At 35.2% G+C, this 13,700-nt stretch overlaps 1 protein-coding gene across 1 annotated transcript; it reads right to left on the reverse strand.

Moving 5' to 3' along the window:
• Positions 1–204: 204 nt before the first annotated feature.
• On the reverse strand, positions 205–12,796 carry LOC136811373 (uncharacterized). The gene is made up of 21 exons (XM_067067973.1): positions 12,642–12,796; positions 8,494–8,686; positions 7,816–7,891; positions 7,513–7,630; positions 7,214–7,296; positions 6,920–7,015; positions 6,496–6,798; positions 5,373–5,555; positions 4,906–5,068; positions 3,525–4,078; positions 2,852–3,386; positions 2,508–2,637; positions 2,225–2,369; positions 2,019–2,096; positions 1,805–1,882; positions 1,586–1,702; positions 1,355–1,429; positions 1,084–1,164; positions 831–929; positions 669–707; positions 205–497 (listed from the first exon to the last, which is right to left on the reverse strand). Exons 2-21 carry the CDS (start codon positions 8,638–8,640, stop codon positions 205–207), a joined length of 3,393 nt encoding a protein of 1,130 aa, XP_066924074.1. The 5' UTR covers positions 8,641–8,686; positions 12,642–12,796.
• Between the last annotated feature and the right edge of the window lie 904 nt (positions 12,797–13,700).

Consider the following 13,700-nt stretch of genomic DNA (forward strand, 5'->3'; position numbering starts at 1 on the left):
CTTGCTAATTTGATAAAATTCAAGTAAATGAAAATGAATATCACTTAAAAAGTGATATCTGTGAATATCACTTAAAAAGTGATATCTGAGATATTGTGTTGATTCTTGATTGTTGTATAAACCAGCAGATGAAAGAATTACTAAATATAATAAATAATATTTAGAACTATTTACAAAAGTTTATAAAAAAATAAAATAAAAATACTAAAGACACTTTTGTAAACACCTTGTGTACTTCAATTTCAATTCGCTATCATCCTTGTTTTCTTTTGATGTTGGCTTTTGGAGTACTCCAGTAAGATGCATTTCAAGCAAATTCAACTTCACTTGAACTTTGGCACATATTTGACCGTATTCTTCTTTGTACGAGCCCTGATCAGCTTGAAATTTCTTTCTAACATCAGCAAATTTGTTGATAAGATCCTCATCTGGGAACAGTATTTTCAAAAGTTGCACAGTTTTTGATTCTTCGCTGCTCTTTGTTATGGATAGGAGCCCTAAAATTGAAACAATTGAAGGACTCTAAAACCCTATGTTTAAGTTCTTGCAAATCTATACATTATAATAATTTGATCCCAAATAGATTTTCTTTCTTCCCATTTTTTATAGAGCCGTATAATATTTCGCTTGAAAATTCTAATATAAGTGAACATTTGGTATTTACTTACTTTCTTTGGTCTTTTTCTTTGATTTTGGATTTTTGGAACCTAAATTATAATTGATATTATTAATAAGGATTCTGAACTGCATCTGAGGAAGGCATACATCCCTCCCAACCCTACTTAGCCTGGAGGGCCTTTTAAGATTTATATATAATGTGATTACTATACCTCTTAGGGATTGCTGTGATGTTTCGATGTTAGATTGAGCAGCTGCTGAATTGTTCATTAACGTTAGTGTTTCTGCTGATTTATCAAAAGCATCATCACCTGGAATGTGGTAAATAAAATTTTATTGTATGTTATTGTTTTGAACCATTTTTTTTCATTTACTGGGTAGAGGGATTATTATTCAAGCATTGTTGAAGTCAGTGAGTTGTAATTCATATATCATCCAAATAAACTCCTATAAGTTTTTTTTTACCTTGTATAGCTGATTTGGACGCACAAGGAATCGATGAGTCGGATTGTGACGAGCAGGATGCCCTTAGCACAGGAGTTGATGCTGTAAAGGTAAAAATTCAATGTGACATTTTTTACTGTTTGCAAACTTTTTCCTTTATGAAATTACACAATACAATAAATTTTATCCTCAAAAATTATACGTTTTTATAAACAATTGCCAATTGTTTGATAGAAATTTAAAATCTGTCAGTACTGTTTTTAAACTATTGAATAAATGTTTCTAGACTTACACATGCTTTTGTAACATGGCTTGGCAATTGAAGGTGGATGCCACACGCCACACACTGGTTCCTGGCACTTCTTATCTAAAGGTATGTGATTTTGTTATTGTTGATGTAACTTTAGAAATTTAGCTGAAACTTCAGTCTTTCGCACTCAGGATTTGGTTATTTAAAATGATTTCTCTTTCTGAAATAAAATTTCTGCTTTATAAACCAAGAATAAAAGTATTCTTAGGATACCTTTGATACAACTCATATTTGGTGTGGATAGAGTCAGTTTGTTGAATGGAGTTGTAGGCGTCTTGTTGAGTTGTTTTGATGTAAACATAGATCTTTGTAAAAATGGTGATTGTTTTTCTGTAAATGTAAATTTTAATTGTAAAGTTACTTTGCTTTTTCTTTTATTAGGCATATAGGAAATATAATTAACTCGATGTTACATCTGACATTCATACTCACTTGATTTTTCAGGTGATATTTCAGTATTGTTACTGTTTTCATTACTTCCAGTGAAATCAACTTCCATCGTTCTTTGTCCTAAGGTAAGAAGTTATGACTTGAAAATATGTCTTTGAATTGAAAAATTCAATTATAAAATGATATTTCAGCACATATGCAATATTACTTTCCACCTGTTAAGATCTACCTCTACACTTGAAACTTAATTCTTTACCTCCTTTCTCAGGTGATGTTTCGATCTTATCAGTGCTCTCGCAACATTCAGCAGAATCAATTTCCATTGTTGTTTGGTCTAAAAGGTAAGAAATTTGATATTCCTGTTACAGGTATTTTAAGAGCCATTCTATGGGAATTACAGTGAGTGACTGCCTTTAACTCTTTGATGGGCTTTGGAAGAAAAATCAAATGTCAATGTTGTACCGTTTTCTTTTGATTCTGAGACATCAGCAAATTTGAACAGTCCACGTTTAGCCCTAGAATGTTTGTTCCCCGCTTGTTTCTTGCTTGCCTTCTTCGTCGTGTTTATGTTGCTTACTGACGTTTGCTTGTTGCTTGCTTTCTTTGACTATAAGGATAAATTTAGGCAAATAATAGTTTGGTTGACATTATTTTCACAGGAATTCGATTTTGTCGATCTCAGCTATATAAGTGTATATTCAGTTTGACTGCTAGGATGAAACTTGAGAAAATTCATTGTTTTTACCAAATCTTTCCCTTCATATGGATTGGGTTTGTTTAAGCTTGAAACTATTCTCTTCTTTCCATCTTCTTCCAACCTCAAGAATGCAGGTAGTTTTCTGTCCTCCAATTTGCTCCATTTATCTGCAAGATACCTAATTAATAGAAAATATAGCCTGATTTATTGATAATTCCAATCTTGGTAGACTTTTTGATTGAGGGAGGGTGCAGTCGCAAAAACTCATTAAAATGGCATTGTTTGTTGTTGCCCATCATTTATATTAGAGTTGGTTAGTAGAGTAAGACTAAGACTAGATTATTTTTCATATCCAGTCGTATACCGTATATTTCTGATTTTCTCATACTCACTTGTGTTCTTTTTCTGTGGAGGAGCTTCTGAAATGATGGATCGATGGATAGGTTTTGTGGTGGGCTTTTGACAAATCGAAAAATTCAATACCATTGCGTTTTTCCTCCCAAACGTCACATTCAAGGAAATCGCTGATTCTCTCCAGATGGGCCTGCCAATCTGACACGTTATCCTTGATTAAATCAAAAGGGACAACAGTGTTAGTTCTTTCCTCTTTCAGTTTTTGACCATGTTCACTGATTGAATTTTTGCCTGTGCTTATTTTAGATCCAAGGTGCTCTTTCCAATCCTTTCGAACTTGCCATCTGGTCAAGCAAGTCTTGATGACATTGTCAGGAAGATGGTTTGTGCATTTTTTGGATACGTCCTTGAAAAAGGTAAACGCTCTTTCCTCATTTTCCGTATTGCAAGATGTAAGCGCTACCAAACGATACTGGATCGCAGCCTCTCTCACAATATTGTGTTCGTATTGACCGTAGAGTTTTCTCGTAGTCAATTTTTTACCGATCGGCATCAATTTCTTCATCATCATAGCTAAAAGTAAATAAAGGGACTCTTGCTGCAAACCTATGTTATTATTATTTTCTTATTTTAACGTCACTTTGAAAAAACTTAGAAACATTAGAACAGGGAAACCATAAAACTAGCCACAGAGTACATCTTTATACTGACCATGCATGAATGTAACGTTGTGAAATCGTAAAATTTTCACTATGTCACGGTCTTTATCGTCAGCGTAGGCGATTTCTTGGATTTCAGCAATTTGTTTCATTAATTCTAAGAAATCAGGTTCAATTTTTGTTTTCACCAACTGTATGACATCAATCAGGCTTTGACGATAATCTTTAGCTCGTTTGACTTGTTTTGATCCGAAGGATGCCTTTACTGCTCTATCGAATAAATCTTTTTCATTATCTTTCAGGTGTTTTGGAATCTCCAGATATATGTTTTTGATATGGCCACTGATTCCATGAAGGGGCTCAAAACCTAACACTTCATAATCCTCAAGTCCGACCGCAGCGAGCTTTGTTTGTTTGCTTCCATACAGCAAAAATGGAAGATGGTGGATTCCATGATAGGCTTCGGCTAGCATTTTACGATAATCATCTGCTTTTTCATCACCGTACAATTGAACATCTCGATCCATCAAATCGCGAACGACTGCATTCACTTTCATTCTTTCAAGGACATCGATGGATTTATTGGCAACGCACCTCCTTCCATGGCTATAATAAATATTAAGAATTTGTAATTTAGAAGTGAATAATAAACAATGTACAGTTTTTTTGAAAGATATCTTTTCTTTGGTACAATAAGAACAGGGTTACATGTCCTGGGTGGAAAATTTTTGAAAAGAAGGCTAATACAGCAGAATTAGGACGAAAGAGGGGAACTTTCAAAAACATTTTCCCAAAAATTAATAAGCGGGGGGGGGGGTTTGGAATAAGAATGTCCTGGGTGAAAATTAATTAGCGGGGGAGGACGGCTATTAGGTACCCGAGAGTACGTCACGAAGATCCCTTGCCTCGTTTTCAAATTATTGAAATCAACTCCCAGCGGATTTTATCAAAACCACTTTCTACTGATAAAAATTTCTCAAGGGACATAATTTTGTGATTTTGGTCACTGAATTCAAATTTTTAATAAAAAGGCCATCGTATCAAAACATAACAGAGGGAATGGGTACCAATGAAGTATAAGCCCGAAGGGCTAGAATCGAATCTCTGACCTTTACCAGCCAAGAAAAAGCGAAGCCTTCGAATATGCGCCTTATCTTTGACGACGGATTGAATCTAGTAATTGCAATTTTAAATTTTGCAATAAATTTTAGTTTCAATCTGTCATTTGTGTAAAAATTCGAAATTTTGCGGTGAATTTTAGTTTCAATCTGTCATTTGTGTAAAAAACAGGCGGGCCGCGCAACTTCGGTAGGATTTGTTGGCTTTAAATCCCACCAAGGAGATTCGATTCTAGCCCTTCGGGCTTATACTTCATTGGTACTAACTCAACTCGGGTCTCGGACTACAGGTTTTGAATAAATTTATAAAACTACCTGGTCGCAATCAAAACATCAATCCGATCCTGTAATGTCTGATGTTTTGCTTGAAGTGTATGCCCGATGTCAGTATTTCTATCAGCTTTGACATCACACGACCAGCAAAAGTAGTGACCACCTTTCTGATGACCTGCTTCAACTTGGCAAGCAGGAGCATCTCCTAAAACAGAAAGAAATGTGTGCTATTCCAGGCTATCAAGCAGGTTTCTCCTTATTAATGGCGTTTTTATTGGACAAAAATGTCCTTCATCCGTCAAATTTTTCAAGCTAACCGCCAAAATTTCTTCCATTACAAGTAGATTAAATCAATAATTTTAAATGCAGCACGAATCTTAAGACTGCAATGTTTGAAATGTTCGGAAATCCCATTTTAATTTTTAGGCTTTCAGCTGGGATGAACTGCCTTATAAAGAATCTTCGAGAATTTGTAAATGCGTAAAGGTAACAACAATTTCAGGATGTACCTTTGAAAAATCTTATACGATCGACAATATTGACTCCAAGAACTTTGCAATCATGCTTGTTCCAAGCCATTACGTCTTTGAGTCGAACATCGCTATACATTAACTGTTGTCCACTAGATGGGCAGCGAGCCAAAATGTAGGGAATTGGCATCTCTACTTCAGCCTGGACAGATGTCTCTTCTCCTTAAAAAAGTAAATTACTCTTTTAAATTTCTTATGCTTCTTGTATTTTTTGGTAACACAGACGAGGAAAATTTTTCAGCCCATCCTGCTGGAATTATTTTCCGTTGAACTTTCCGAAAAAGAATTTCAAAAAAAAAATCTTCCGAAATTTTCTGGAAACCTGTTTGTAAGTTTACTCTAGACAAATTCGGCAACGAATCGCTGAAGGTTTTCTTTTGAAAAATATCATAAAAGCTCCTTTCACTAATTCCCACAAAATGATATTTCATACCTACAAAAATTTTAAAATACGAAAGTACGAATGCGACATCTCAGGTACCTTATCGGGGAAAACTTCGTCGGGGAAAATTTTCGTCGGGGAAAAATATTCGTCACTTGCTGGTAGTTGGTAAACGCATTTTAAGGCTGGGGAAAATTTTCGTCGGGGAAAAATATTCGCCACTTGGCCAAAATTTCGTCACTTTTCCCCGACGAAGTTTTCCCCGATAAGGTATCGTTTACTTTTTCCGAGGCGAAAATATTTCTTCAAAGTGCTCAAATGGAATTTCATCCCAAAATCTTCGCTTACAAGCCTATGCCCTATGCGGTTTTTTTTTTCTACGAAAAAAATCCTTTGTCCCAAAAAAGCCCTTTCCATGAAAGCTTTTTGTCAGCAAAACAAATCTTGGTGATTCGAGAATTTTAATTCCAATCTCACAAATGGCTTAACGGGAAAACTTTCTGATTTTAACATAGTTTTAGACTTTAAACTGTCGAAATACCCAGTTGCTTTTTAGACATTTGTGGGGGAGTTGAAGTTAGCGGGATGGAAATTTAAGAATGAATTATAACAATTTTATTTGATTTCAGTAAGTATATTTCACGGAGCATATTTGGATTCAATAGCTCACGCAGCATGTTAATATGTAAATGGTAAATATAATCTAAACTGTAACTCTACCTGTCTCTTTAAAGTACTCGTCGTCTTTCAAGAATATCGCCGGATCGTAAATAGCACAAAACATAACAAGCAGATGAGATGCATTTGAGATAGGAGATCCATCGTGCCAACAAGCGATGGTGCGTTGTCTTTGAAGAATTTTCAGCTGATCGACACTTCCAATTTGTTCTTGCATTCTTTCAAATTCGTTCGTTCTCGTTTCGTCGGACAACGATTCGTAAAATTCGTCTGGTTTCAAGCGGAAAAAATTTCGATGTGCTTTATTCATCTCTTCTTTGACCCAATCGATTGGAAATTTTCGTCCTTTAAGGAAAGATAAAAGCTATTTTTGAAAACAGGGAAGAGGGCGAGGGAGAGAAAGAGAGAGAGAGAGAGTTTATAAATACACAAATATCCTTTTCTCGAAATTTTTTTTTCAACTGACCTGATACTTCAAAGGTTTTGATTTTGATTTCATCGCCATCCATTGTCATGATTTCGAACGTTTGCGGAACAATCATTTCCCCGCAGCGTAACGACCCTGTAAAAAAAGAACCGAAAATATTCAACCAAGACACAGGAACCAGGACACACTGCATCTGCTTCTAACAAGCCCGTGTACAAGAGAGCCTCTGTGTTACTGCAGAAATTACATTTTTAACACTTTGAGGAATAAAATGATACCAGGTTTATTTTTTTACTAAACCATCAGGTCTCTAGTCTATACTAAAAGAGGTACTTACATCCTCTATCATTTTGTCAAGGTCTTCTTTCACTTCTTTATTGGAGGGTGCAACTGGAATCGATACATCGTCGGGCAATCTATAAAAGTATCATTTTAGCATGTGGCTTTCATATTTTTTATGGAACATACGCTATCTAAAATTATAATTAAGTGAGGCTGAAAAAAGTATTTTGTTAAAACGTACAATGGGGCTCACAGAAATTTGTGATTTGTATCTTAAAAGAATTGGTTATTTTTGTGTTAAATTGAAACCCTAATCAAATATTGAGCTTAATTAAGTTGGTGATATATACCGTAACTTTGCCTTCCTTATCTTTTTACCACCGCCGCGTCTTTCAAAACCAGATATATCAATATCTTCATGTTCAAAATATTCTTCCAACACTTGCCCTCCATTATCAGGGAATTTACCTAAAGTAAAATAAGTAGGAAGCAAGTTTTGAATTGGGAAGGGAATAAAATGTACCAAAAAATTTTGTATTTGGTAAGAAGGTAAGAATATTATAAATGTTAGTTAGGAACACAGTGCACAATTTTTTATCAAAGCAAATGTTCTGTTTCTAAAAGCATAGAGAACATTACAAAAAATGTTTTACCGCTACTATTCTTCATTTCATATTTTCTTGCCATATTGTGGAGGTCGAGTTTTGATCCGGCTGGTAGAGATTTAAGCTATTTAAAGAAAAAAGAGTGCATGCTGATTAACTAGACATCGAAATCATCACCGCTCTTACTCTTACACACACGCCCGGTCACTTTCGAAGGCCTGGAAAATGCCCTACTAGTGTGACAATGTGTGCTAGTGTGACAATGTGTGCTAGTGTGCTTTTTTAATATACGGCTAGTATTGAAAGTCTTGGGCTTAAGTGTCGAAATCCGACGATACAAGCCCATAGTAATATCTTTCGGGGTTCAAAGACTATCAAGCATGCTTAGCTGATATAAAATGCATAAAAAGGTCTAGTATTGAAAGTAATGGGCTTAGGTGTCGAAATCCGACGATACAAGCCCATAGTAATTTCTTTCGGGGTTCAAAGGCTATCAAGCATGCTTAGCTGATATAAAATGCATAAAAAGGTCTAGTATTGAAAGAAATGGGCTTAGGTGTCGAAATCCGACGATACAAGCCCATAGTAATTTCTTTCGGGTTCAAAGGCTATCAAGCATGCTTAACTGATATTCTCGACTGGGTATTTTTCTTGCCATATTACAAATACTGGTTCTATCCTTACAAAAGGTGTGCGAGCACAAGAACGTAAGTTTAGATATCAAACCTCTTCAACGCATCCATCAAAATCACAAGTGTAACTATCAAGATTACCGACGTGGTTGCGAGCCCGTTTTAAACCTTTGGCAATCTTCGTCTCATTCAAAGCTGTACGTGAACATGCTGCCGGATAACTTTCAAACCCATTTGTCATCCGAACATCAGCTCTTGAACTTAGTGAATTGGTACCACCATATGTACTATGGAACATATTTAAAGATATTAATACTTGTGTGACATTTAAAAATTTCCAAAACTCTAATTCTCATTAACTTGAGCAAATTTTAATCCGTTCAATTATAAACCTTAAAATCTTAAAATCCATTGTAATTAGCATTTTCCTAATAACCTCAATAAACTGACCTCAAAACAGCTGTCTCCTTCCAAGCTTTTTCAGTTTCTTTCTTCACACTTCTAGATTGTTGCTGTCTGGTCTTGGAGTCTTCCAGTTTTTTCATTCTGACTAGAGTGGCCTCAAAACTTGTGTTGTATTTCTCCTGGAACTCCTGGTTGATCACTGTAAGTGCTTCCTGTGCAGCATTTGAAGCTTCTTTCTCCATGCTGATCAAACCAGCCTTTAAAACTCTTTGATGGGTAACTTTATCTCCTGGTATCCTGGTGTACAACTTACCCAAAAACTTTTTGTGTTTGTTGTTGCACCCCTTACAAAACGAAATACCGTGCATCTTCCTTTCATCATCCCTCATCTTTACCCAGCTGTCTTTCCCAAAATGACTTGTCACTATTTCCTTAATTTCTCTGCCTTTTCTCCTGTTCAAATTTTGCATAAATTTTTTTGCACGATCTTCGTTTTTACGATACCACAGGTAATCAACATCAAGATCACAAACTTCAAAGAGTGCCAAGAATTCACTAAAGTTCTTTTTCAATTTTTCGCTGACATCTTCAACTGAATGTTTCTTGCCTTTTAACTGGGTTGATATGCTCAGTTCAAACAAAATAACTTTTATGAAGCCACAACTGAATGGATCACTGACACTTTTTGATTTTGAAGCCATACTGTAAAAAAAAACATAGTCTCATTACTACATAGACACCGAACAATTAAAAAGCAAAGATTTTTCAATTTTTGAAGGGAAATTTCAGAAATGGGGTACTTGAGGATTAAAGACCTATCCATGCTAGGGCAAAAGACTGTTAATCAAAATTTTCTTCAAGCCCCTTACAAGAGCAGCCACCGGCTAGGAAGTATGAAATATCTGTTCTTGAGGTCCCTTTCTCCTGGAAAAAAAAATATCTGTTCTGTATCCTGGGCTCTCCTGGATTATATATCTGTTCTGGGGGAAAGAATGGGATTCCTGGAAATGTATATATGTTCTCTAGAAATATTATGCTCTTGGAAGAATATAACAGCTATTCTCTAAGTAAGTTAAAATGCTCCTCCTAGAAAATGACACCTTTTAAGAAAACTATGAAGCTCCCTGGAAAAAAAACTGACTTTATTCATCAGGATTTACTAGGTCTTTAAATTCAACAAAATTTACTATAGACCGACCAACTGACAGAATATGAAGAAGTTTTATCTGGGTCCAAACATAACATAATATTGATGGTCAACTAAAGCATAAATATTTTAGTGATAAGGCGAAAATAAAAAAAAGTGTTTCCGGAATGCATGTTTTTTTTGCTATTTTTTGATAACTTAAAAGTAATAAGATCATTGAAATAGAACTTTAGATAACTTTTATGTACAAACAGTATACAATGTAATAACTACTAACAAACAAAACTTGATTTACAAGTGGGAATATCTAACTTATAGCTTGAACGGTCAACTTGATTTTCTTTACGATGAACGGTCAACTTGATTTTCTTTACGATGGTCTGCGGTCGGGTCAGAAAAATTTTCTACCCGGCTGGTTTCCAGAAAGACTACATTTTTCTATTTTCCCCTCTAAAATATCAACTAATGTAGTAAAAACAAGTGCGCCAAGATTAGAAAAAGGTTTTGAAAAAATGGAAACTTTGGAACCAACTGAAAAAAAAATTCTCAATCAAAAGGACTTTTACCAGACTCTTTGGGACCATAGACCTTTTCGCCTTTGCGTCCGCCATCTTGAATTGTATGCAAAAATACAGGAACGAAAATGCCATGGTTGGATTTAGTTGGAATGTATGCAAAACATATGCAAGTTTACACAAAGATTAAAAAGACAACAAAGCATCTTATAAATAAATATCATAATCATTAGAACAATAAAAGATGGAATTTCTTAATCCAAAAGGATATATTTACAGAACAACAAAAGCCTTTTAGGAATTTGTTCTTAAAGACATTGCATATTCTGTTTTCATGCCATTAAAAAATTCCACGAAGACGGAGTACACACATCAAACTTTCAAAACACGCAAACTGAAAGCAGTAATTATGACGTCACACTTTATCAATGTTTTGATTTGATCATTTGGCGGCTCTATTCCCAGGAGAATAATTTGCCGTCAGCCGAATAAGGATTATTTTTTACCTTCGCGGGTGATTTTTCAGTTTGAGTTTCTGTCTAATGTTATGGTTTTTTGAAGTGCTTGTTCTAAGAGATGAGTGAATATAATTGTTTTTAGTTTTCAAGAGAAGCAAATTTAATCTTTCTTCTACAAGATTACACTTTAATATAATGCAAATTATGCATGTAAGTTTTTATTTAATACTTTCTTTTTGCATATGTTTTGCATACTTTCTAAGGAAATTTCACCACGGCATTTCACCATACAATTCAATATAGCCTGGGTATCCAGACTCAAAATTTCAGAAAAAAAAACTCTTACCTCAACATACAAAGTTTCTAAAATTTTAGAGTCTGGTGCAACTAAAAAAGTCTGATACAGTTTTGAATGACACAGTCTGTGAGTAAACCCTTGTTGACAGAATCTCAAAACTTTGGAAACCCAGGCAGACACACATAATTACTTACCATAAAACCTCTTTTACAAACTCAATAAACTTTCAAAACCACTTTAAAGTACATCAAAGCATCAGCCACATTCATAAAGGCTCCTTTCCAGCGGCCATTTTGTTTAGAAATGAACTTGTGTTTTCTTTTTCATTTGTTTATCTTTTTTTGCAAGGTCAGCTTTTTCCATAAATTATGCGCGCGCATCGAAAAATATCACAAACCCCGCGAAAATTCTGCTCAGTGACTGGGCGCGTACTGACCAATTAGAGACACTTGCATATGCAGGGACAGATATCCCTGTAGACGAGTTACTTGAACCAGACCGTAAACCTGAGACAAGATTATAAAAAACTAGACGGTGAAATAGTTTACGGTCTGGATATCCAGGCTAAATTCAATATGGCGGATGGAAAGGCGAAAAGGTCTATTCAAAAAGTACGTACGCACTAAATTGGTGAAAATTGACCACCCCCTCCCCCCTTGTACGCTCTCGTACGCTTTGGCATTACCACACCCCTACGTGTACGTACGCTTTTGAAATGATCCTCCCCCCTCGAAAAAAAATTGAGGTCATAATAAAAATGTCTATACAAAGGTAAATTAGGGGATTTTGAGAAACATTAAAACAAGTTCAACTTCTCTTTGTCTTTGTTGATGATATAACCAGAAGATCTAACCAAACTTTGACTGAAATTTTGGTATTGAAAAATGTCAAAGTAAAGCTTACACGTCCCTTTCTATTTTATATACCCCTCCCCGTACGCTTTCAGAAGCTTTTGGTGGTAACCCCCTCCCCCTCACTCACAACGTACATACTTTTTGAATGGTCCCTTTCGAATGTTTTTATGGTTTATATATATAATAATTTTTTTAATCAAACTTTAATCGTTCGATGAAGTTCAGTTAGTTTGACTGTTCGATTGGTCCAACTAATTTGTTTGATCAGGTCTGGTATAGAGGGCTTGTAATAATGGTCTGGTATAGAGGGCTTGTAATAATGGTCTCACATCAGATATGGTTCAATGTTGTTTTTTTTATTCCAGTTCCCGCACTAAGATCCCATGCCGGTTTCAAGGGAAAAAAACAGTTGGGCAGTTCTGTAAGTAAGCACAAGATTTTCCTACCCACAAACAAACAAATCTTTTTCAATCTTAATTCAATATCAATACTAAAGATTTTAGAATAGGCTTGGAATAGGCAATAAGTGTTAAAAACATCATAGAATAAATAATTATGTTTTTACCTTTGTTGTTGTTGTTCTGTACCTTTACTTACATGTCCATTTCTTCAGTTATTCTCCATTCAAATGATTATGAAAACAGACCAATCATAGATAATTACCAAACAGGATCAGGGTGATAAAATTACAATCAAATCAGCTGGAATATACCATCAAAACACTTAAAACTGCTCTATACCAAAAAAGGCAAAACAGCCTTGGCAGCCATTTTTCAGTGAATAAAAAATTTTCCCGCCTCCCCGCTTCAAAATTTTCGAAGTTCAAAAACATAAAATTCCGGTCTGTAAAATACGCCCAACACAGGTCCGCCGCCTTGCAACCAGCCCACGGATGCTTTGTTTAGGGGTGTCTGTGCTAGAATGAAAAATGCACGTTCTTCCCACTGGAAACCTTCCAATATTATTGTTTTCATCGAAAGGCAGATAAATTTGCTACAATTTCCTGCCCTGTCACATGTCGCAGGGACCTTTTAACAGGCTGATATGGGCACTGAAAGTGCAAACAAGGGGGTTTTAAGGGATATTTTTTACAAAAAACAGCACTTTTGAGAAAAATGAACCATCTGACAGGGCTGATCACTATGCAGAAAGGTCTTGCCGACCTAGAAATACAATAATATGGACATGCGTTAGGCAAAAAAGTTTATGCTAAACGCCAAAAACCGTCTAAAAATATACTCGCTAAAACAACGTTTTTTCGCACTTGATAAGTGTTTCAGTCCTATAAACAAGCATTTTTCATTTAAGAAAAGGTTAAATCACAAAACAAAAGGGTTTTGAGAACTCTGTGAAACATAACATTTATGATATAGATTGTCAAAACACCCTAAATTTAAAACATCGAAAAACACGCAATTTTACCGCCCGCGCCTTATGGGCGTTGAGAGTTCATAATGTCATTTGATTTCATCATCACGTATTTCTTCTCTTTATTATGCTTTAGTAAATTCTCACTTGCAATATTGTATTACCTCTTCGGGTTATCCTAATACCAAAAGCATTGGAAAATTAAATACCGTAATTGATAAATTATCTAATAAAATCAATAAAGTATTTGATAAAA

The sequence above is a fragment of the Clytia hemisphaerica genome, unplaced genomic scaffold (genome assembly GCF_902728285.1).
Source record: "Clytia hemisphaerica strain Z4C2 unplaced genomic scaffold, Clytia hemisphaerica genome assembly, whole genome shotgun sequence".
Classification (NCBI taxonomy): domain Eukaryota; kingdom Metazoa; phylum Cnidaria; class Hydrozoa; order Leptothecata; family Clytiidae; genus Clytia; species Clytia hemisphaerica.

Excerpts from the sequence above, each read along its gene's own strand:
- LOC136811373 (XM_067067973.1), bottom strand. The coding sequence starts at position 8,640 with ATGACAAATGGGTTTGAAAGTTATCCGGCAGCATGTTCACGTACAGCT. Across the intron at positions 7,297-7,512 it reads ATAAGGAAGGCAAAGTTACG|ATTGCCCGACGATGTATCGA; the intron begins GTATATATCACC and ends ATACTTTTATAG. Across the intron at positions 6,799-6,919 it reads CAAAACCTTTGAAGTATCAG|GACGAAAATTTCCAATCGAT; the intron begins GTCAGTTGAAAA and ends CTTTCCTTAAAG.